Genomic DNA, 16,257 nt, shown 5'->3' with positions numbered 1-16,257 from the left:
GAATACTTTATAGAGTTGTTTTAAGGCCAAAATTCATTTCAACTTCGGAAGAAACACTGGGCACAAAGAAGGGTGGAGATCAAAAACTCTCCTAATCGATTATCCTTTAACTTTTTTCTTTAAAAGGATGGTATTTCTCACGGTTCGGTAAGCGTAAAGTGGGGGCATTTTCTTGCCAAGGACGAAAAAGCGATAAGCCCGGGGTGCGGTGGGGGAGGACAATTGAAGATAAGGTATCGGGGCAAATTCCCGCATAATTCCTAAAAAAGGCAATCGAGCTAATTGACATCATTCGCTCGTTCGAGACGGTCGGAACCCGAAAACGAACAAACGAAAACCGTTTTCGCAGGGCTTTCCAAGAAAAGTAGGACGGGGGGTTATGATGAAATCTTTATGACGGTTTTTGTTCCAGCATTCACTTCATTCGTCGCCCCGGCAACAACGTGTTGGGCATGGTGACCAATAAATCGAAAGCTCAGAACCTTTCCATATTTATCTGATTTGTTGGGACCTGGAGATCCTCCTCTGAAACTCGTACTTTTGAACTCACTGCAGAAAATCAAACGTTCGTGATGTAGCGCAAATTTATTTCCTGAATCACACTACTGAGTCTAATGAGGATATTCTATTGCTGATAATTGGACGACGTGGGTATTTATAATCCTCGTTACTATATCTATTGTCGCGGCCACTTTTTTTTATCTTTTTATCTTTTTCTTCTTTCAGTTCTCTTTGGGCATTTAAACATGAAGATCGCCACTGCTTTTTGTATCTTGGTTACTGGTGCTGTCGCCAGTGCGCAAACCTACAAACTCCGTCAGGTCGGCGCGCCTTATTCGCCTGATTTTCGAGCATATTTTGGTATGAGCTTTGGACGGTGGCGGCATTTGGATTCAGGATTTTTCTGGTACTCACATCGCGCGCTTATAAACGTGCATGAATAGAACAAAATGGCACCGTCATCTCTCCTTTCCACGATATTCCATTGAAAGCCGGGAAAGATGTATATAACATGGTTGTAGAGATCCCTCGATGGACCAACGCCAAATTCGAGGTGAGTTAAGAACACCAAAGATGTCTCAAGAAAAAAAGGTCGGGAAAGAACAACGTTCTTACCGTTGCTTTACTAGATCAACAAGGAAACCGAGCTGAACCCTATTATTCAAGATCAAAAGAACGGTACGGTTCGTTTTGTGTGCAATTTGTTCCCTTACAATGGTTATCTTTGGAACTACGGTGCATTTCCTCAGGTGAGGCTTATTTATGCATTGGATGAAATGAAATTCATGTGGTAGAGACAATAACATTGCGATGATCTTTAGACTTGGGAAGATCCCAATTATGTTACACAGGAAACGCATACAAAAGGAGATAATGATCCTATCGATGTGATCGAAATCGGTGATGAACTCGCCACGATGGGTCAGGTCAAGCAAGTGAAAATTCTTGGTATTCTCGGTTTACTTGATCAAGGAGAAACCGACTGGAAAGTGATTGTCATCGATACCAAGGATAAGATGGCGTCAAAAATGAAAGGTATTTTCTCCGCTTATTCAAAGTTCTATATTTGTTTTCTGATGAGTCAGTTTCTCTTGGCAGATATCGAGGACGTGAAGAAATACAAGCCGGGTCTGCTGGAGGCCACGAACACTTGGTTCACATATTACAAGGTTCCCACAGGAGATAAGAAAAATAAGCTTGCTTTCAACGGCGAGTCCAAGAATAGAGTAAGTTTAACGAGTTTATTATAATGAGGGCGAGAGCTGATTAGGTCAACCGACTTACATTGTGCTGATAAGGAATATGCGACCCGCACGGTTGAAGAAACCCACGAATTTTGGAAGGCACTGGTCAATGGCACTACGAAGGCCCCGATTAAGACGTAAGCTGGCATTCACGGACAGGGTGCGTAACTCCTTACTTGTCAATTAACACGAAATATAGCATCAATATGAGCCAAAAGGGCACTCCCGGTTATAAGCAAAAGGTCGATATTCCAGAGGTAGGTATCCAATTAACTGGTGGGAACCAAGGACGGAGGGAATCCAGGATTGGAAATAAAGATCTGAGGGACTGATTGTGTACACATGATAGGCCAACCTGCAAGCCGCACTGCCTCTCAATGATACTGTAAAGGGATGGTCTTACGTTGATACAGACTAAACATCTCACTGGGTTTGTGATAGCTCAAATAGACTTTTTATTATTACAATAAAACCATATTTAAGTTACGAAACTAAAAGATGAGAGCAGGTCATCTACTTTTTTTTTTTACGGTATTCTGCAATGCAATGTGACAAAAGAGAAGGGGGTAACGTCTACCCAAACTACAAAAGAAAAGGGCTATCAAGCAATTTGAGAAAGGAAACTGATGTTGAATGTATGCAGATGTCAACATGGAGATGATTACACCATAAAATCAAACACTAAAATGGACTCATCAGAAAAATGGGAGGCCACAGCAGACACATAAGAATGGGGTGCACCAGCATTCTGATCGAATATTCGGTACATATCTTGGTTACTCAAAGTATAGGTCGTGCCTTGTTAGAGATCTTCGATTGGCAGCCGCATGTTGAGTGACCCATTGATCCCATAACATGGTTTTCGAATGCATTCTTGCTATGCAAATTTGGAAACAAATGATGATGATGATGATTTTTAAACTCACATTGGCATCCCGTACGATGGGAGATATCGTAGAAATTTCTTCCAAGCAAAGAGCTGGTGTCATCTTTCCGTCAAACGATTGATTTGCCTTTTGACATGTTTTTTCTTCCGTTTCTACAAATCAATCAGTCTGACGACAGGTTTAAGCGGCTGCGAATACGTCTACGTCAATCTGAAATGAAGCCGTAGAAGATATTGGCTAGCTAACAAGATTAAGAAATCCACGCATGAGTCAGCATCCTTGCTCAGACTGACACAAAAAGAGCTTTAGTGACTCCAAAAAAATAATCATTTTTTCGGTCCGATCTCATCGTTCCTGGGGTTCACTGTATTCTGCAAGGATCGCCGATACACAGATATTTCGTCTTGTGGTCGATTTGCATTCAGAATTCTCAAGTTGAGGGGATGATGCCTCCGCGATAAGATATGTTTCTCACAAAAATTTCTTCAATGATCACAGGTCATTGTTTGGTGGTTATACTACATATCGTTATCTTTTGCCCTACATGATACAACGATCATTTGATAGCTGTACAACGATACCTAGCTACAGATGAAAGCGATTTTGCTTGTTGTTATCAAATTATAAAAGCGGCTTGAGCTGTAGCTCTTTTTCAGCGTGAACAAGATTGAAAACCATCGACTTGGCCATATATTAAACTGGCACCTGATTCCTAAAGGGTATATCTTGGAATTTCCAAATCAATTTTCTTCCTAAAGGGTTTCTTGGACGATATAGTGTAATACAAAAAAATAAGGGTGGGGGATGTGAATGATCTAATGTTATCAAGAAGAATTCGGGATACCGTCGTCATCATCACTGCTGCGATAATAAGTATTCAATGGCTGCTTGTACATTACCGTTCGTAGCCAATAATGCACGAACATTCGCTTGTCTTTCCGAAAACCCCATTTCCTCTAATTGCGCTAATTGGGACTGGAAGCGAGTCTCTGGGGGTTCGGTATTGGCTGCAGGAGCGGCGGAACCTTGTCCAGACAAAGGTCTAGCGAATGTTCATGTTCAATGATTACCATAGTTGCTTTTCCTTGCATAAACAAAAGATCACTTACCCTAAGCCCCACATTCCAGGAAAAGCGGGTGGTTGCTGTGGTTGTTGTTGTTGTCCGGCCATCATGGCTTGCTGAAAACGCAGACTGGCTTGAATGAAATTCGGGTCTGCCCAAAATGGTAAAGCCGTATTGTTTCCGCCTGCATTTGCAGTGGTTTGTTGTTGTGGCGTATCGGACGGATTCTGTTGATTCTGCTGCTAATATGAAATTATGAAATCAGATCCCAATCTTTTTACGTGCACTGCAGGCTCTGACTTACCGATGCTGGCGGCATGCCCATAAAAGGAAACATCATAGGTCCGGGCGATCCATTTCCTGCGCCAAAAAGTCCTTTGGATATCAAATTTTGTTAGTAACTGGGTACCACAACCATGTTAAGCATGATCATCCTTCTTATTTTTTTTTTTTTTTTTTTTTTTTTTTACCTGCAAATGGATTTTGCGGAGCTGCAGTAGGGGCTGCATTGGTTGTCTGATTGGGTGTATTATTATTTTGAGCCGAAGCAGTGGCGGCCCACGGATTGGGTAAAGCTTGTGTATTTATCTGATTCTCTAGATAAACCGGTCATTTTGAATTTTAGTTTTTGATGCTTTAGAAAGCGTTGCCCTTTCCTTTTCTCAAGATCAAAATACCTGGTATACTGCTCACATTAAGCTGTCTGGCTAATCTCTCGTTGGCCTCATCAGTCGATGGATCGCTACGTCCGAGCGACGACTCCAAAGGGTCTTGCACAGTATTAAAAATGCGTCGCAAGTGATTGAAACCACCAGGTAACGCTTCAATGTTCGATAGTGCACGGTCATTGCTCCGTTGCATTTCACGCATAAGTTCCGGGTTTCTGTCAAAGGGACATCAGATGCTGGCATCCCTTTCCCAAAGACCGGAGCATTGCCATTTACCTCATCATTTCCATCGATTGCCTTAAGAATGCGGGATCTCTGATGGCGTGACCAATTTCCGGATTCTGTTCGACTAGAGCCTTTATCTGCGGATCACTCATGATAATGGATTGCACAAAGTCTGTCGTCTTCAAATTAGTTCCGACCCCACTAGCACTTTCTTTCCCCAGAGCCCTCGTCATCGTGGCGTACCTGTATTGCTTAACAAACTCTGCATAAATGGAGAATCCATCATTTGTCGCATGGTGTCGGGATCCATTGCCATGGGAGGCATATTTCCAAACATGCCGCCTTGATTGGTCTGTCCAAAAGCAGAAGCTGGATTAAATGTAGACAGTGGTGGTTGGGAGGACACTGCCGGTGTGGAAGTATTTGCAGGCGAAGAAGATGACGATGTAGCGGTTGGTTCAGTGGTAGATGGAGACCCATTGGGTTCGGAAGCCGAAGACTTGGGAGTGGACTTCACAACGTGAACGGTATGACCTTCTCGAAGTTCTACAAAGAGGAAAGCAGTTTCCGCAGTTGCTTTTAGAGTGAAGACGAAAAAACTAGCGACATGAGATGTGATGGAATATACGTACTGTAAGTATCACAAATATCATCGTCCTTTAATATTCTGCCGGAATAGACCAACTTCATATGGTCGGGTGAAAGGTTGTCGAGTTTTTCCCCGATTTTCTCTTTCAGTTGTCGAATGTTGCAGTCCACATCGATTTCGAGTTGGAAACTAGCTCCTTTAGAAGGCCGAATATTTAGTTTAATGAGCTGGCCCATAATTTATAATAAGTGCGGATTATCTATGATGTTGCGTTGGAGAAAGATCTAATTGCGCTTTGAAAAAGTGGAGGAATAAAAGGGTTACGCGCGCTCGGTCGAATAATGTGTAACCTCCTCGTTTTTTATGTGAGTGCACGTCATCAAAGATTCGCGGATTGAAATTTCCACCAGTTCGAGCCACCAAGTCGGTGACGCCTATCACCAGCAAGTACATTTCTGCCCGTTGGTCTTTGGAGAGAAATCGACTTGGAGTTGATTTGACAACCTGATCGGATATAGCATGTTTAATCCAGCATTTGATTGATGACACGTATCTGCTCATGGTCATAAAAATCAATAATAAATGTTTTTTATATATATTATTACTAGGTGTTTCGAAGGATCATTTTCCGACTGGCAGCCGAACCGGACAAATGATGCTCTTCTACGCACGGCCTAACCGAAATGTCAGATTACTGCTGACAAATATTGCCATATCATTTTTACCTGTGCATTTATGTAGCATAACAAGTTGTTGTCCAAAATCAGACATCTTTGCCAGGCTTTCCTAGTCCAGATCTTTCAACGGAATTTTTGGATGATAAAAACAATAAGAACGCCAGTGATTTTCAAAGAAAAAGTGTCGAAGGTGCAGTGTTTGCAGACAGCAGCTTGATCGTCACCAACTTCTAATGTCAGTTATCCCAAGGATTTGACAAGAGAAGAGAGACTGAAGGAATTACGCAGATCATAGCTCACTCTAGTCCTAATTGTATTTATAGCATTATTTTTGTCATTTTGATACTATTATTCACACATGGTACAAGTATGCGCCAAGGACAGAACGTTAGATTTCTTTGAAAGTTAAGCCGAGAAAATTTGCCCAATTGGCATCTTGAACTTCCGATCTGAAGTTATCCTTAAAACAGAGCGCCTCTTTTGACAAGCGCTAATTGTTCATCGTTCGTCTGAATTATTTCCAGGTTTACAGTAATGTCGGCAACACGATTTATCCTTAGAAATCTGATATTGTCTGCGGTACCAGCTCGTTCGGCCATGATAACGGCCGTCACCCAGTCAGGAAGCAGAGCTTCCTTGCTGACGGCTCATCGTGTGCCGTATTGCGTTACTGCTCACCACGGGAGTGCATCGTGGAATGGAAACAAGCTCCGTTTCTATTCGACTGAGAAGCCAGCTACTATTGACTATCAAGGCATTCAGACCCTGATTAAGGATAAGAATGCGGTATGTGCACAGTATCTTAGATTTTTTTGGCCGTCGTCAACTCACCCAATATCAATATTGAAAGGAATACTATCTGATCGATGTGCGTGAACCCAACGAACTTTTGCAAGGCGCTATTCCGACGGCAAAGAACATACCACTGGTACGGAATGGAATGAAGCTTGGGGAATGGAGGAAGCGGAGACTTTTTTTTATTTCACATGATGACTGTGCGATATGAGTGTTTGACGTAGCAGCGCCGTTATATAGAGTCAATTTATGACCGCCTGGAGCATGTCAGAAGAAGATTTTGAGGATACATTTGGTTATGAAAAACCAAGCCCGAATGCCAATATTATTGTTTATTGCCAAGCGGGCATTCGCAGCTCCAGAGCAGCCAGTTATCTTGGAGAATTGGGATACAAGGGGTGAGTGTAATAGAAAATCAGTGACATCCGCATGAGTGCTTACTTTCCCTTTTTTCTTTTCTCTATTGTCAGTGTACAAAATTACATTGGCAGCTGGGCAGACTATGCAGAACAGTCCAAGTCAAAGGCCTAAAAAACCAAGGACTAGAAAAAAGAACGTCGTATTCAGATTACAAAGTAAAACAACCACAAAGTCCTTAAATACATATGGCCCAAATCGATTCTCCTTGTTTCTTTGTTGTCCCTGTTCAAACCTAAAACCTGCACAAAAAAATAATCATCTTATATTATAATCATCCATAACTGTCGACTCCTCGGACCCCTCTTTTCACTCTCTTATTTATTTTTTCTACTCCTTTCTTCACGTAAACCAGCCCGAGTGCTTGGTATCTTTATTATTTTCTTTCCTCTCATTTTCTTTCTTTATATTGTTTCCCGTTTTGTACTCTCTCTTTTACAGTCCTTTTTCTTTCCACCCTTTTTTCTCATTTGCTAATTGTTGAATTCGCCATTCAGTCACTTAGTATGGGCATATGCATCTCGGCCGAAGAGCGAGCGGAGAAAAATCACAGCCAATCAATCGATCGCATGATTGAAGAAGATGGCCGAAAACTGAAACGAGAATGCAAGATCTTACTGCTCGGTAAAATGCAAAACCGCAGTCTCCAACAAAAAATGGCTTTTTTTGGCATTCAACAGACTGTAAACTCAATCCAATATTCTTTAGGTAGCGGTGAATCCGGCAAATCCACGATTGTGAAACAGATGAAAATCATTCACCAGAACGGCTATACGAAAGAAGAGCTGTTTACTTGGCGAGCCACTGTCTACAAAAACCTGATCGAGTCGGCCCAAGCCTTAGCCGCAGCCATCGAGAAACTCGGATTTGAATACACGAATGAAAAAAACAATGTAAGAGCAAATACAACGAGCCACTACAAAATATCAATGACGCTGTAACTCATATTTCTAAATCCCCAACCACAACGCTTTTCTATTTGGATTTCGATGTTTGTCTCTCTGTTAATTTCTTTTTCTTTTTCTACCTCTTTCCGTCTCGCCTTTTTATCACCGCGATCACCTATTCACACCCATATTATCTTTCTCCGCGTTCATTTTTTCCTCCTCTGATGTCTCCTTTCTGATGGATGATTCAACAAACAGTACCATGCTCAATACATTATGGAATACCACTTAGGAGACACCAATAAACCATTTCTCGAAGAAAATATCATCAGTGCTATCGAAAACCTCTGGCGAGATGGTGTCATTGCTCAATTACTGGACAAAGGAGGCAGTGAATTTTATCTGATGGACTCAGCACCTTAGTAAGTCAATGATGCGATCACTGCATAATTTTTATTGATGCAAAAGATCTCATTTTGAATCACTTGGCGTTTTTCCCTTTTACCATCGTCTCAGCTTTTTCCATCACGTTCGACGGATAGGTGAACCCGATTACGTGCCGGACGTTCACGATGTTTTACGGGCGCGATCGAAAACCACCGGTATTATGGAGACTCGATTCACCATGGGACAGCTTAGCGTACAGTAATTATCCTTGGAACTTTTTCCAACTCGGTTCGATCCTCCCAAAATCAAATTTTTACTCATCATCCTTAGCATGTTTGACGTCGGTGGTCAGCGGTCTGAACGGAAAAAGTGGATCCATTGTTTTGAAGCGGTCACGTCCATCATTTTCTGCGTATCCTTGAGCGAGTATGACCAAGTGTTATTAGAAGAATCACGACAGGTACCATCGATTCGTTATCCACGTCAAAAACAAAAAGATGAAAAAGACTAACTGACAATCTCAATTTCAGAATCGAATGATGGAGAGTCTGGTGCTTTTTGAATCAGTGATCAACAGTCGCTGGTTTCTTCGCACGTCCATTATTCTGTTCCTCAATAAAGTCGACGTATTCACCACCAAGCTCGCCAAAATTCCTTTTGAACGTTACTTTCCCGACTATGGAGGTAATAACCCCAATCATAGCACACCCGAAAAACTTCACTCTGATACATATTCACATTTCCTTAGGCGGTCAAGATGTGAAAAAAGCGGCCAAATACATCCTGTGGAGATTCGGCCAAACGAACCGTGCGAAACTAAACATCTACCCTCAGTATGTACCATTGAAAAAAAGACTTGCTGACTTGGATTATCACATTAACAATGTCTGTCACAGCTTAACTCAAGCAACAGATACGTCCAATGTAAGGAATGAAACCTAGCCTTTTTTCTGCCTCTTGGCTTTTTCCTACAAAAAAAAAAAAAAAAAACGAACGCTGCTAATATGTCGCTAAACAACTATTTGTTTTTGGCTTTCCTTTTAGATTCGACTTGTTTTTACAGCCATTAAAGAGACCATATTACAAAATGCTTTGAAGGATTCCGGCATTTTGTGATATAAGAAAGCTCTCAAAGTTTATTTATTTACGTTTCAAAATCGTTTTTATCCTTCTTAATAGTATCGTTCAACTCATTCTTTCTTCTCAACACCATCCTGCCCGCATATAGACACATAGTTTACCATACAGCGTCATCCATATTCCGTACTGTATTCCCTATTCCCCTCCAGGTGATTTTTTAGCTTAGAATCTTTCCCCTCAACCAAATCCGTCGAACCCATTCAGCCCACTCTCCTTGCTCCTGATGTGTCTATGACCTCTTTTTCTTATGTGCTGTCCTCCCCGTTCTTCGGCACATTGCTCCATAAACTGGCTCCTATTTTGAAAGCCACAGACTCGGATCCATCACATCATAAGTGATCTCACGTTAGTTTCTCCCTAATACTCCTGCTCAAATCCGTGTGTATAATCACCCAAAGCAATAGATGCTTTTTTTTCCCTTTATTGGAATGGACCATCTAACATGAATGCTTAGGCGCTGGCGGCAACGCTTTGCTTCTTGGCCTGGGAACCTAATGAAACAGGATCATAAAGAAGTGAGTCTACCGTTCATTGGACCATGGACCCTATTGGGCGTGCATAAAATCATTTGAATGAAAGAAACGTACCCTCACGGAAACCGTTCTTGAAACGACGGTGAACTTCCTTCAAGTAGCGCATGCGACCGGTACCGGTGGTCTTTCTGCGCTGACCCTTTTCGGACCAGTTGAAAGATCGGATCTTGGCAGCGGGATAACCACACTGAGCACAAGTCTTCTTCTGCTTGTGGAAGGAGCGGCGACCGCAACGACGGCACAAAGTGTGCGACTTGGTGTGACGCTTACCGAACGAGGAGGTACCCTTGGTCTACAAAAATTCAAGCCCATTTAGCATCTTGCATGTCTCAAAAAGTTTGAAGCAGAGTCCGTGAAGAGCATTGGCACTTTTGAATTCAACGATGCAACGATTGGAAACGATGGCATGATGGGCAGGCATTCACGTCAAAAATGGGAGGGTCACCGACTCCATTGCAGCTGTGCATTTCGTTGTATCCGTTTTTTGTCTCGGCAATAAAGTCGTATCCATACAATGATCTTTACATCCATCCATCGTTTTGTGTATCGTTGTATCCAGTGCAAACGTCTTTCTACGTATATATGCTAATTCACACATACCATGATGGATGATTAGTTAATACCACGTAGAAGGAGGGTTGTCTGTTGAGACCACCTTGATCGTTAATGACTGACCGCCCGGCTGGTTGCGCCGGGTTGCCTCTTGGCCAATCAAAATTCGACTTCAGCCTAATTCGTCGTCAAAGGCACGGCTTTCCAAAAATGCTCTCGTCTCTTTCGGGCCTTCCCGCCGCTGTGACTTTTTTCTTTTTGCAGATGTAGTGAAATCGAACATAAACATCATGCCAATGGATCTCAACATGCGTCTACGGAAAACACACCAATAAGGGGAGTAGATGCATGGAAGTATCAAGAAAGGATCATGCTTGGAATATTAAAAATGCATTGCAAGTTTTTTTTTTTTTTTTCGGGTTTGATTTTCGGCGTTTTGACTTCTATGACACTAAAAAAGCATCTGTAATGCATGCCGTGCAGCTCCTTTGCAAATTGTGTTCAGCACCATTAAACCGTCTCCTTCCTGAAAATGTGAATATAAAGAATATATTTCAGTATGTCATCGTTGACAAAACATATTTACTTTCATCGTAGGATGGTTGAAGGTTATCACTGTACAGATGTCGTGGAAGAAGACAAACAGTATTTAACCTGAAAAGTGCCAAAAAGAAAGTCCTGCCGTTCTCACCCGTATACCATCGCACATTTTGTCACCACCTATGCATATTAGTTGACATGCCGCGCTTGGTGCACGTCAAAAAGTCATCCTGAGCAGCGTCCTGTCAACTGGGTGTTGAATATTTTATACCACTCACGGTTGACGCTTGGTTAAACGATCGTCCTCGGATGCCGAGTCGGTTGAACGATAATCCTCCTTACTCTACATGTGGTACAGAGACTGAAACAGCATGATAAATTACAAGGTGGTCACATCACAGGAATTGAACATGTTTTCTCGATTGTCACAGATACATTAGTTTTCTTTTCTGCGTGAGTTAACTCTGGTAGAATGCTCGTTCACAAGAATATATGGCTGAATGTCATAAACGGAGAGCTATAAGTCATATTCTGCGAGATAGGAAAAGATCATCCTGCTGATCAGGTTTCCCCATAGATTCGGTAGAATACAGAATTAAAAAAAATTTCAATGCCAAGGAAAACCCTGCTATGAGATAGCCCTGAGGCTTATCATAAGAAAAGGAACTGATAGTAAAAAAGTGCATTATCCAGATCGCTTATCTAAGGGAGACGGAAAAAAGGGGGATAAAGGAAAGGTCAGATAGTGTCAACTGTCGTAGTAAAAAGCCATATATAAACAGACCAAGATATTTGGTTTTTTTTTCTTTTTTTACCCGCGCTTTTTTCTTCTTTTCCGTCCTTGTCCCCTTTTATCATCGCAACTCACTCTCCCCCTGCCTTTTCACCTTTGATTTTTCCTCTCATCTTTTTTTTTTTCGCTATGCTCTTTTGGCCCAAGCTTCTTTGCACGGCACTTGCCATCACGAGCAGCGTTCATGCTTTTCTGCCGCTGTATTTCGTTCATTTTCTTAATTATGATTACTTATTTATCGCCAATATGTTGTCAGTGACCTATCTGTGTCGGATAGGTACCGGCTTTTGGTGTGCTTTAGTGGATGTACGACCCACTTTACATGGCGTGATCGCAGCACTTTTAACTGCTGTCAGTACGGCTGCATTAGTACTCATTTTATCGATCCCGCTGCCATACCAAACTTGGCTCGTCACGTTAATATGCACTATCATCCATGGTCTAACCTATCAGCCACTCACCGTCGTAATTGACAGTGCCATTCTCAAGATCTTGGGTGATTATAGGATATTATATGGTTCGTAAGTCGTTTTCTTGCCAAAATCTACTTGATTCTGCCCCATGCCTTTCTATTTTCCCTTTTTTATCGGTTATTGTGTGCCTTTTTACATGATACAAGGCACAATTCTCGTAAAGGAAGGGAAACGGATAGCTCAGACTGACACCATTCTTCGAGTGTAGATTCTCAACGGCAATGGGGAAATGCGGCTTCGGGATTCATGATGATCGGCATTGGTTGGCTTTTGGTGGACGATCACGACTTCGATACGCTCATGGGAACCACTCTGATAGGGTCGATGGCGTTATTCCTTTTATCACTGTCAACCACCGTCCAACCCGCCGATCCGTCATTGCTGGCAGTGCCGGAGGTTCAAGCGCCTTTAATGAAGAACGCCTTGCAGCCCGTCGAAAGTCGGACGAGCAATCACTTTTACAAACCATACAGTTTATTCGGTGAACAACTATCTCATATCAGTGAAGAGGATGCCAGTATGTTACAGCGCATGTCCAGTCAGCAAAGGCCGACCTCGCTCGCCAGTCGACTCTCTTACGGTTCTCGTACCACGACTGCAGGGTTTGCCTACTACATCGATTATCCATGGATCGCAGCTTCTCGAACCCCAATCACACGAACCTCCACGACCCCCAACAATGGACCTGAATGCCAACCTATTGTTTTACCCTCTTTGGAATTAGCGCTTTTACCACTTTCATCGTGCGAAGCGCCGATGGCGGTTCTCATGACACTTTGGCCGCCCTTGCGGTTCCCACCCGATGAAGAAGAACTGATCTATTCATACCCGATTGCTGTTTCTGCCGCCACCCAGTATTCCTTGATACTGTCCATGGCATTGCTAGGCATGGCATGGGCCATGATGAATTCATTTCTATTTCTGTACTTGTACGACAGCTTGCATCTTCCGATGTATACCGTAGGCATCATTGGCGCCGTCACCGCCGTCACCGATACGTTAGCGAAAGCATCATCGATGCGGGTGAGTCAATGGCCAGGCTGGAGTGGATACTGCGAGTTCACTGAAGTATGTGTCATTCCATGTTAGTTGACTCGCCGTTTCAACGTCAATCTCATGATTGGGTTGCTGCATCTTGATATCATCCTGTGCGCATTCATATACACATGGCTGCAGCCTGACCATATGGCGACACAAATAGCGGCGCTGGTGTTGCAAATTGTCCAAAGTAAGTGTGCCACACTCTCAAATAACAATAAAGCTCAACCAAAACACTGACGCTTTTAGTACTTGCAGCTCTCGCCTTTCATCTTATTTGGTTAATCGCATATCAACAAGTGGACGATATACTGTTTGTGAACGAGCAGCGGATGTTCCTCCGCGGAGTCATGTCCGCACTGTATGCTAGTTTAGGCCCCGCTATGGGAGTCCTTGTCGTGGGACTTTTGGTCAACGAGGATGTGAAAGCGGACATGGCTTTGCAAGGATTTCAAAGCGTTTACCAATCTGTCGTAGGTCTCGTCGCTTTCAGCTCCGTTGTCTCATGGGGATGGACCTCCTCACTCTCCGTGTAAATCTTTTTCCCAACGTTCCAATTTTTTAACCACTCGCATCTCTCTTTGTATTTTTAACATTTTTTTCTTCATTTGACTTGGTTTAGTTTTGATTTTATCAACTCTATCATATCTCGCGTGGATTCATATGATGCGAGTGCTGAGGACCTGATAAAAAAAAACCATGTGTACATAAAACATAAATTTATTACGTTCAATTCAAACATTAGGTGAAGGGACTTTGTTTTGCTCCCCCCCTTTTTTTTCGGTTTCCAAAAATGCCATTTAAGCGAGCTCAAACGTTCTTTTCAGCATGACTACTGTTTCTTCCATGGCTGCATCGAATTTGGATTGAGGGTTGGCAGGTGTCAGGAAACGATGCTGGACACCGTAGTATCGTATAGAATTAGCGACCACACCGACTTGCTGTAGCTTGTTGGCAAGCTGTTCTCCTTCGTCTCTCAGGACATCGTGCTCAGCAGTAATTACCAACGTAGGCGGGAAACGCTTGAGTTGATCCTGGGTCGCTTTGAAAGGGACAGCGGTGGGTTTGTCACGATCCGATGATGCACAATAAGCATTCCAGATATAGATCATTTTCTCTTTCGATAGTATTGAGTCAAACTCATTTTCCTGATACGATTTGTCGTCAAAACTGTCATTGAGAACAGGATAGTAAAGCACCAGGCAACAAATTACGTATTCGTTCATTCGTTCTTGAGCAAGCACTAACAGCCAAAATAAAAATAAAACATACAATAAGTCTCGATGTGGACACATGCACAAACCATAGAATAATCTGTAATTACATGTAAGGGCACTGGATAAGTTGCCGCCTGCCGAATCGCCGATCACCGCAATGTTTTGGGGATTGATATACAAGGACTCATGATTGTCAACCATCCACGACAAAGCCGCGTAGCATTGTTCAAGTGCCAAAGGGTATTTGTGCTCAGGGCTCAAGGAATAATGCACAAACACGACGACCGCCGGGGTTCGATTAACAAGCTTTTTCAGCAAGATTAGTGTGCTGCGTTTCTTTAAAAGAGGGATCCTCGTCTATAGCATACCTCATGCACTACGCCACAGTGCGTTCCATAATTTCCGTACATCCATGCGCCGCCGTGTCTAATACAATTAAAAGATGTGAGTTGATTGTTTTGGCTACATTGATGACGGCCATTGATGACAATGCATACATGAAGAGAATACCAGGCAAGATAACATCTTCCACACCAACGGGACGAATCACCGATATTTGGACTTTGCCATTGTTGCCACCAACGTTAATTTCGTGATCATTTTTCAGCACTTTGGAAGTGGGATGCACAGCTAATATTTTGTTGGTGTAGTCACGAATTACAGCAGGTTGGGATGCCTCATCGCCGGTCAGTCCGGTTTCTTTTTCGACAGCCTCGCGAGTGTCCTTGTCCAGAGGAAATGGGGGATAAAGCATCTGTGAAATAATAGAACAAGTAATCTATAGGCAGTTAGTCTACTGTTCTGCTCACTCTTTTATATCAATGTTCCTTGAGTCTATGCGGCGATTCCAGCTGACTCTGTAACGGATATTGACAATGGTCCGAAATGTTTCAAGAAAACCAAAAGAAAAGACTCCAGCAGGTCCGGTTTTTGCAAGTTAAAGACCCTCATGACGATTCCAAAACTATTCTGCTATAATAAGTATAAATGAGATGTATTGCCATGAAAATTCATTTCTTCCTGTCGATTTCATGTTGTATAAGAAGGCATGTAATGATGATGAAGCCAATTCTCCATTTTGTCCCGCGGGGTTCCAAAAATGTGCGCAGTGAAAAATAGTTCACCCGACGCAAAACTGCTTTAATGCCGCACTATCACTTCTGCAACACCAGGCCTTTTTGTTATAGCCTAATTCTATAGCATGTCAAGATGCTGCTTTCGGAACAAGCACAAGCGCTCATAGGGATAGAGATAGTTACTTTAAATATATATGTGGGTCAGATAAACCACCCAAAAAATGCCGAAATCTGGGGAAATTTCTTACTTTCAGAAAAGCAGTCTTCCATTCGAAATTTTCATAAAATCACCAGTTGCTTTAATGAAAACTCTGAATTCGATAATCCAGAAACTGGTCAAAGGAGCGAACTGCGGAATTTCTTTCTTGTTGAAATGATCATGCTTTGTTTTCTTCTCGCTTGGTCTCTTGTAAAAATAAGTTGCTCATGCGCGTGTTCTAGAAAAAAAAAGTTGGAGGAAAATGAGGATGGTCAGATCCAATGCTTTATACAGTGAAGGTGAAAAGGAAAGAAACAAAAATACCGTTATTTTCAGGATCCATTTAGTTTCATTG

At 42.5% G+C, this 16,257-nt stretch overlaps 7 protein-coding genes across 7 annotated transcripts; 4 read left to right on the top strand and 3 right to left on the bottom strand.

The window, feature by feature from the left end:
- The first annotated feature begins 519 nt into the window (after positions 1 to 519).
- BYT42DRAFT_76164 (inorganic pyrophosphatase) lies at positions 520 to 2,248 on the top strand. Its single transcript, XM_051572822.1, has 8 exons — positions 520 to 861; positions 945 to 1,054; positions 1,131 to 1,250; positions 1,323 to 1,536; positions 1,600 to 1,727; positions 1,800 to 1,882; positions 1,945 to 2,002; positions 2,095 to 2,248. Exons 1-8 carry the CDS (start codon positions 747 to 749, stop codon positions 2,161 to 2,163), a joined length of 897 nt encoding a protein of 298 aa, XP_051420644.1. The 5' UTR covers positions 520 to 746; the 3' UTR covers positions 2,164 to 2,248.
- Positions 2,249 to 3,300: 1,052 nt separating this feature from the next.
- BYT42DRAFT_580948 (uncharacterized protein) lies at positions 3,301 to 5,581 on the bottom strand. Its single transcript, XM_051569562.1, has 8 exons — positions 5,222 to 5,581; positions 4,833 to 5,135; positions 4,641 to 4,761; positions 4,374 to 4,579; positions 4,167 to 4,292; positions 4,001 to 4,071; positions 3,742 to 3,938; positions 3,301 to 3,674 (listed from the first exon to the last, which is right to left on the bottom strand). Exons 1-8 carry the CDS (start codon positions 5,412 to 5,414, stop codon positions 3,488 to 3,490), a joined length of 1,404 nt encoding a protein of 467 aa, XP_051420643.1. The 5' UTR covers positions 5,415 to 5,581; the 3' UTR covers positions 3,301 to 3,487.
- An 871-nt stretch (positions 5,582 to 6,452) lies between these two features.
- Positions 6,453 to 7,181, top strand: BYT42DRAFT_501319 (Rhodanese-like domain-containing protein; the record flags this gene model as incomplete). The annotated part of the gene is made up of 4 exons (XM_051564762.1): positions 6,453 to 6,641; positions 6,706 to 6,783; positions 6,891 to 7,048; positions 7,121 to 7,181. 4 exons carry the CDS (start codon positions 6,453 to 6,455, stop codon positions 7,179 to 7,181), a joined length of 486 nt encoding a protein of 161 aa, XP_051420642.1.
- Positions 7,182 to 7,573: 392 nt separating this feature from the next.
- Positions 7,574 to 9,457, top strand: BYT42DRAFT_595094 (guanine nucleotide binding protein, alpha subunit; the record flags this gene model as incomplete). The annotated part of the gene is made up of 9 exons (XM_051570820.1): positions 7,574 to 7,691; positions 7,776 to 7,960; positions 8,213 to 8,376; positions 8,471 to 8,599; positions 8,672 to 8,801; positions 8,872 to 9,025; positions 9,090 to 9,174; positions 9,238 to 9,265; positions 9,386 to 9,457. The coding sequence occupies 9 exons, from the start codon at positions 7,574 to 7,576 to the stop codon at positions 9,455 to 9,457; spliced, it is 1,065 nt and encodes a 354-aa protein (XP_051420641.1).
- Positions 9,458 to 9,931: 474 nt separating this feature from the next.
- On the bottom strand, positions 9,932 to 10,422 carry BYT42DRAFT_616714 (ribosomal protein L37e-domain-containing protein; the record flags this gene model as incomplete). Its single annotated transcript, XM_051572105.1, has 3 exons — positions 9,932 to 9,972; positions 10,069 to 10,306; positions 10,384 to 10,422. 3 exons carry the CDS (start codon positions 10,420 to 10,422, stop codon positions 9,932 to 9,934), a joined length of 318 nt encoding a protein of 105 aa, XP_051420640.1.
- A 2,250-nt stretch (positions 10,423 to 12,672) lies between these two features.
- BYT42DRAFT_501827 (uncharacterized protein) lies at positions 12,673 to 13,946 on the top strand (the record flags this gene model as incomplete). The annotated part of the gene is made up of 3 exons (XM_051564789.1): positions 12,673 to 13,395; positions 13,462 to 13,600; positions 13,669 to 13,946. 3 exons carry the CDS (start codon positions 12,673 to 12,675, stop codon positions 13,944 to 13,946), a joined length of 1,140 nt encoding a protein of 379 aa, XP_051420639.1.
- Positions 13,947 to 14,137: 191 nt separating this feature from the next.
- On the bottom strand, positions 14,138 to 15,682 carry BYT42DRAFT_580936 (alpha/beta hydrolase fold-domain-containing protein). Its single transcript, XM_051569561.1, has 4 exons — positions 15,125 to 15,682; positions 14,996 to 15,053; positions 14,735 to 14,933; positions 14,138 to 14,653 (listed from the first exon to the last, which is right to left on the bottom strand). Exons 1-4 carry the CDS (start codon positions 15,379 to 15,381, stop codon positions 14,211 to 14,213), a joined length of 957 nt encoding a protein of 318 aa, XP_051420638.1. The 5' UTR covers positions 15,382 to 15,682; the 3' UTR covers positions 14,138 to 14,210.
- Between the last annotated feature and the right edge of the window lie 575 nt (positions 15,683 to 16,257).

This window comes from Radiomyces spectabilis (assembly GCF_025331425.1).
Source record: "Radiomyces spectabilis strain NRRL 2753 chromosome Unknown BYT42scaffold_11, whole genome shotgun sequence".
NCBI classification, from domain to species: domain Eukaryota; kingdom Fungi; phylum Mucoromycota; class Mucoromycetes; order Mucorales; family Radiomycetaceae; genus Radiomyces; species Radiomyces spectabilis.
Note: the sequence above shows the minus strand (reverse complement) of the source record. Positions and strands in the feature narration are given on the sequence as shown.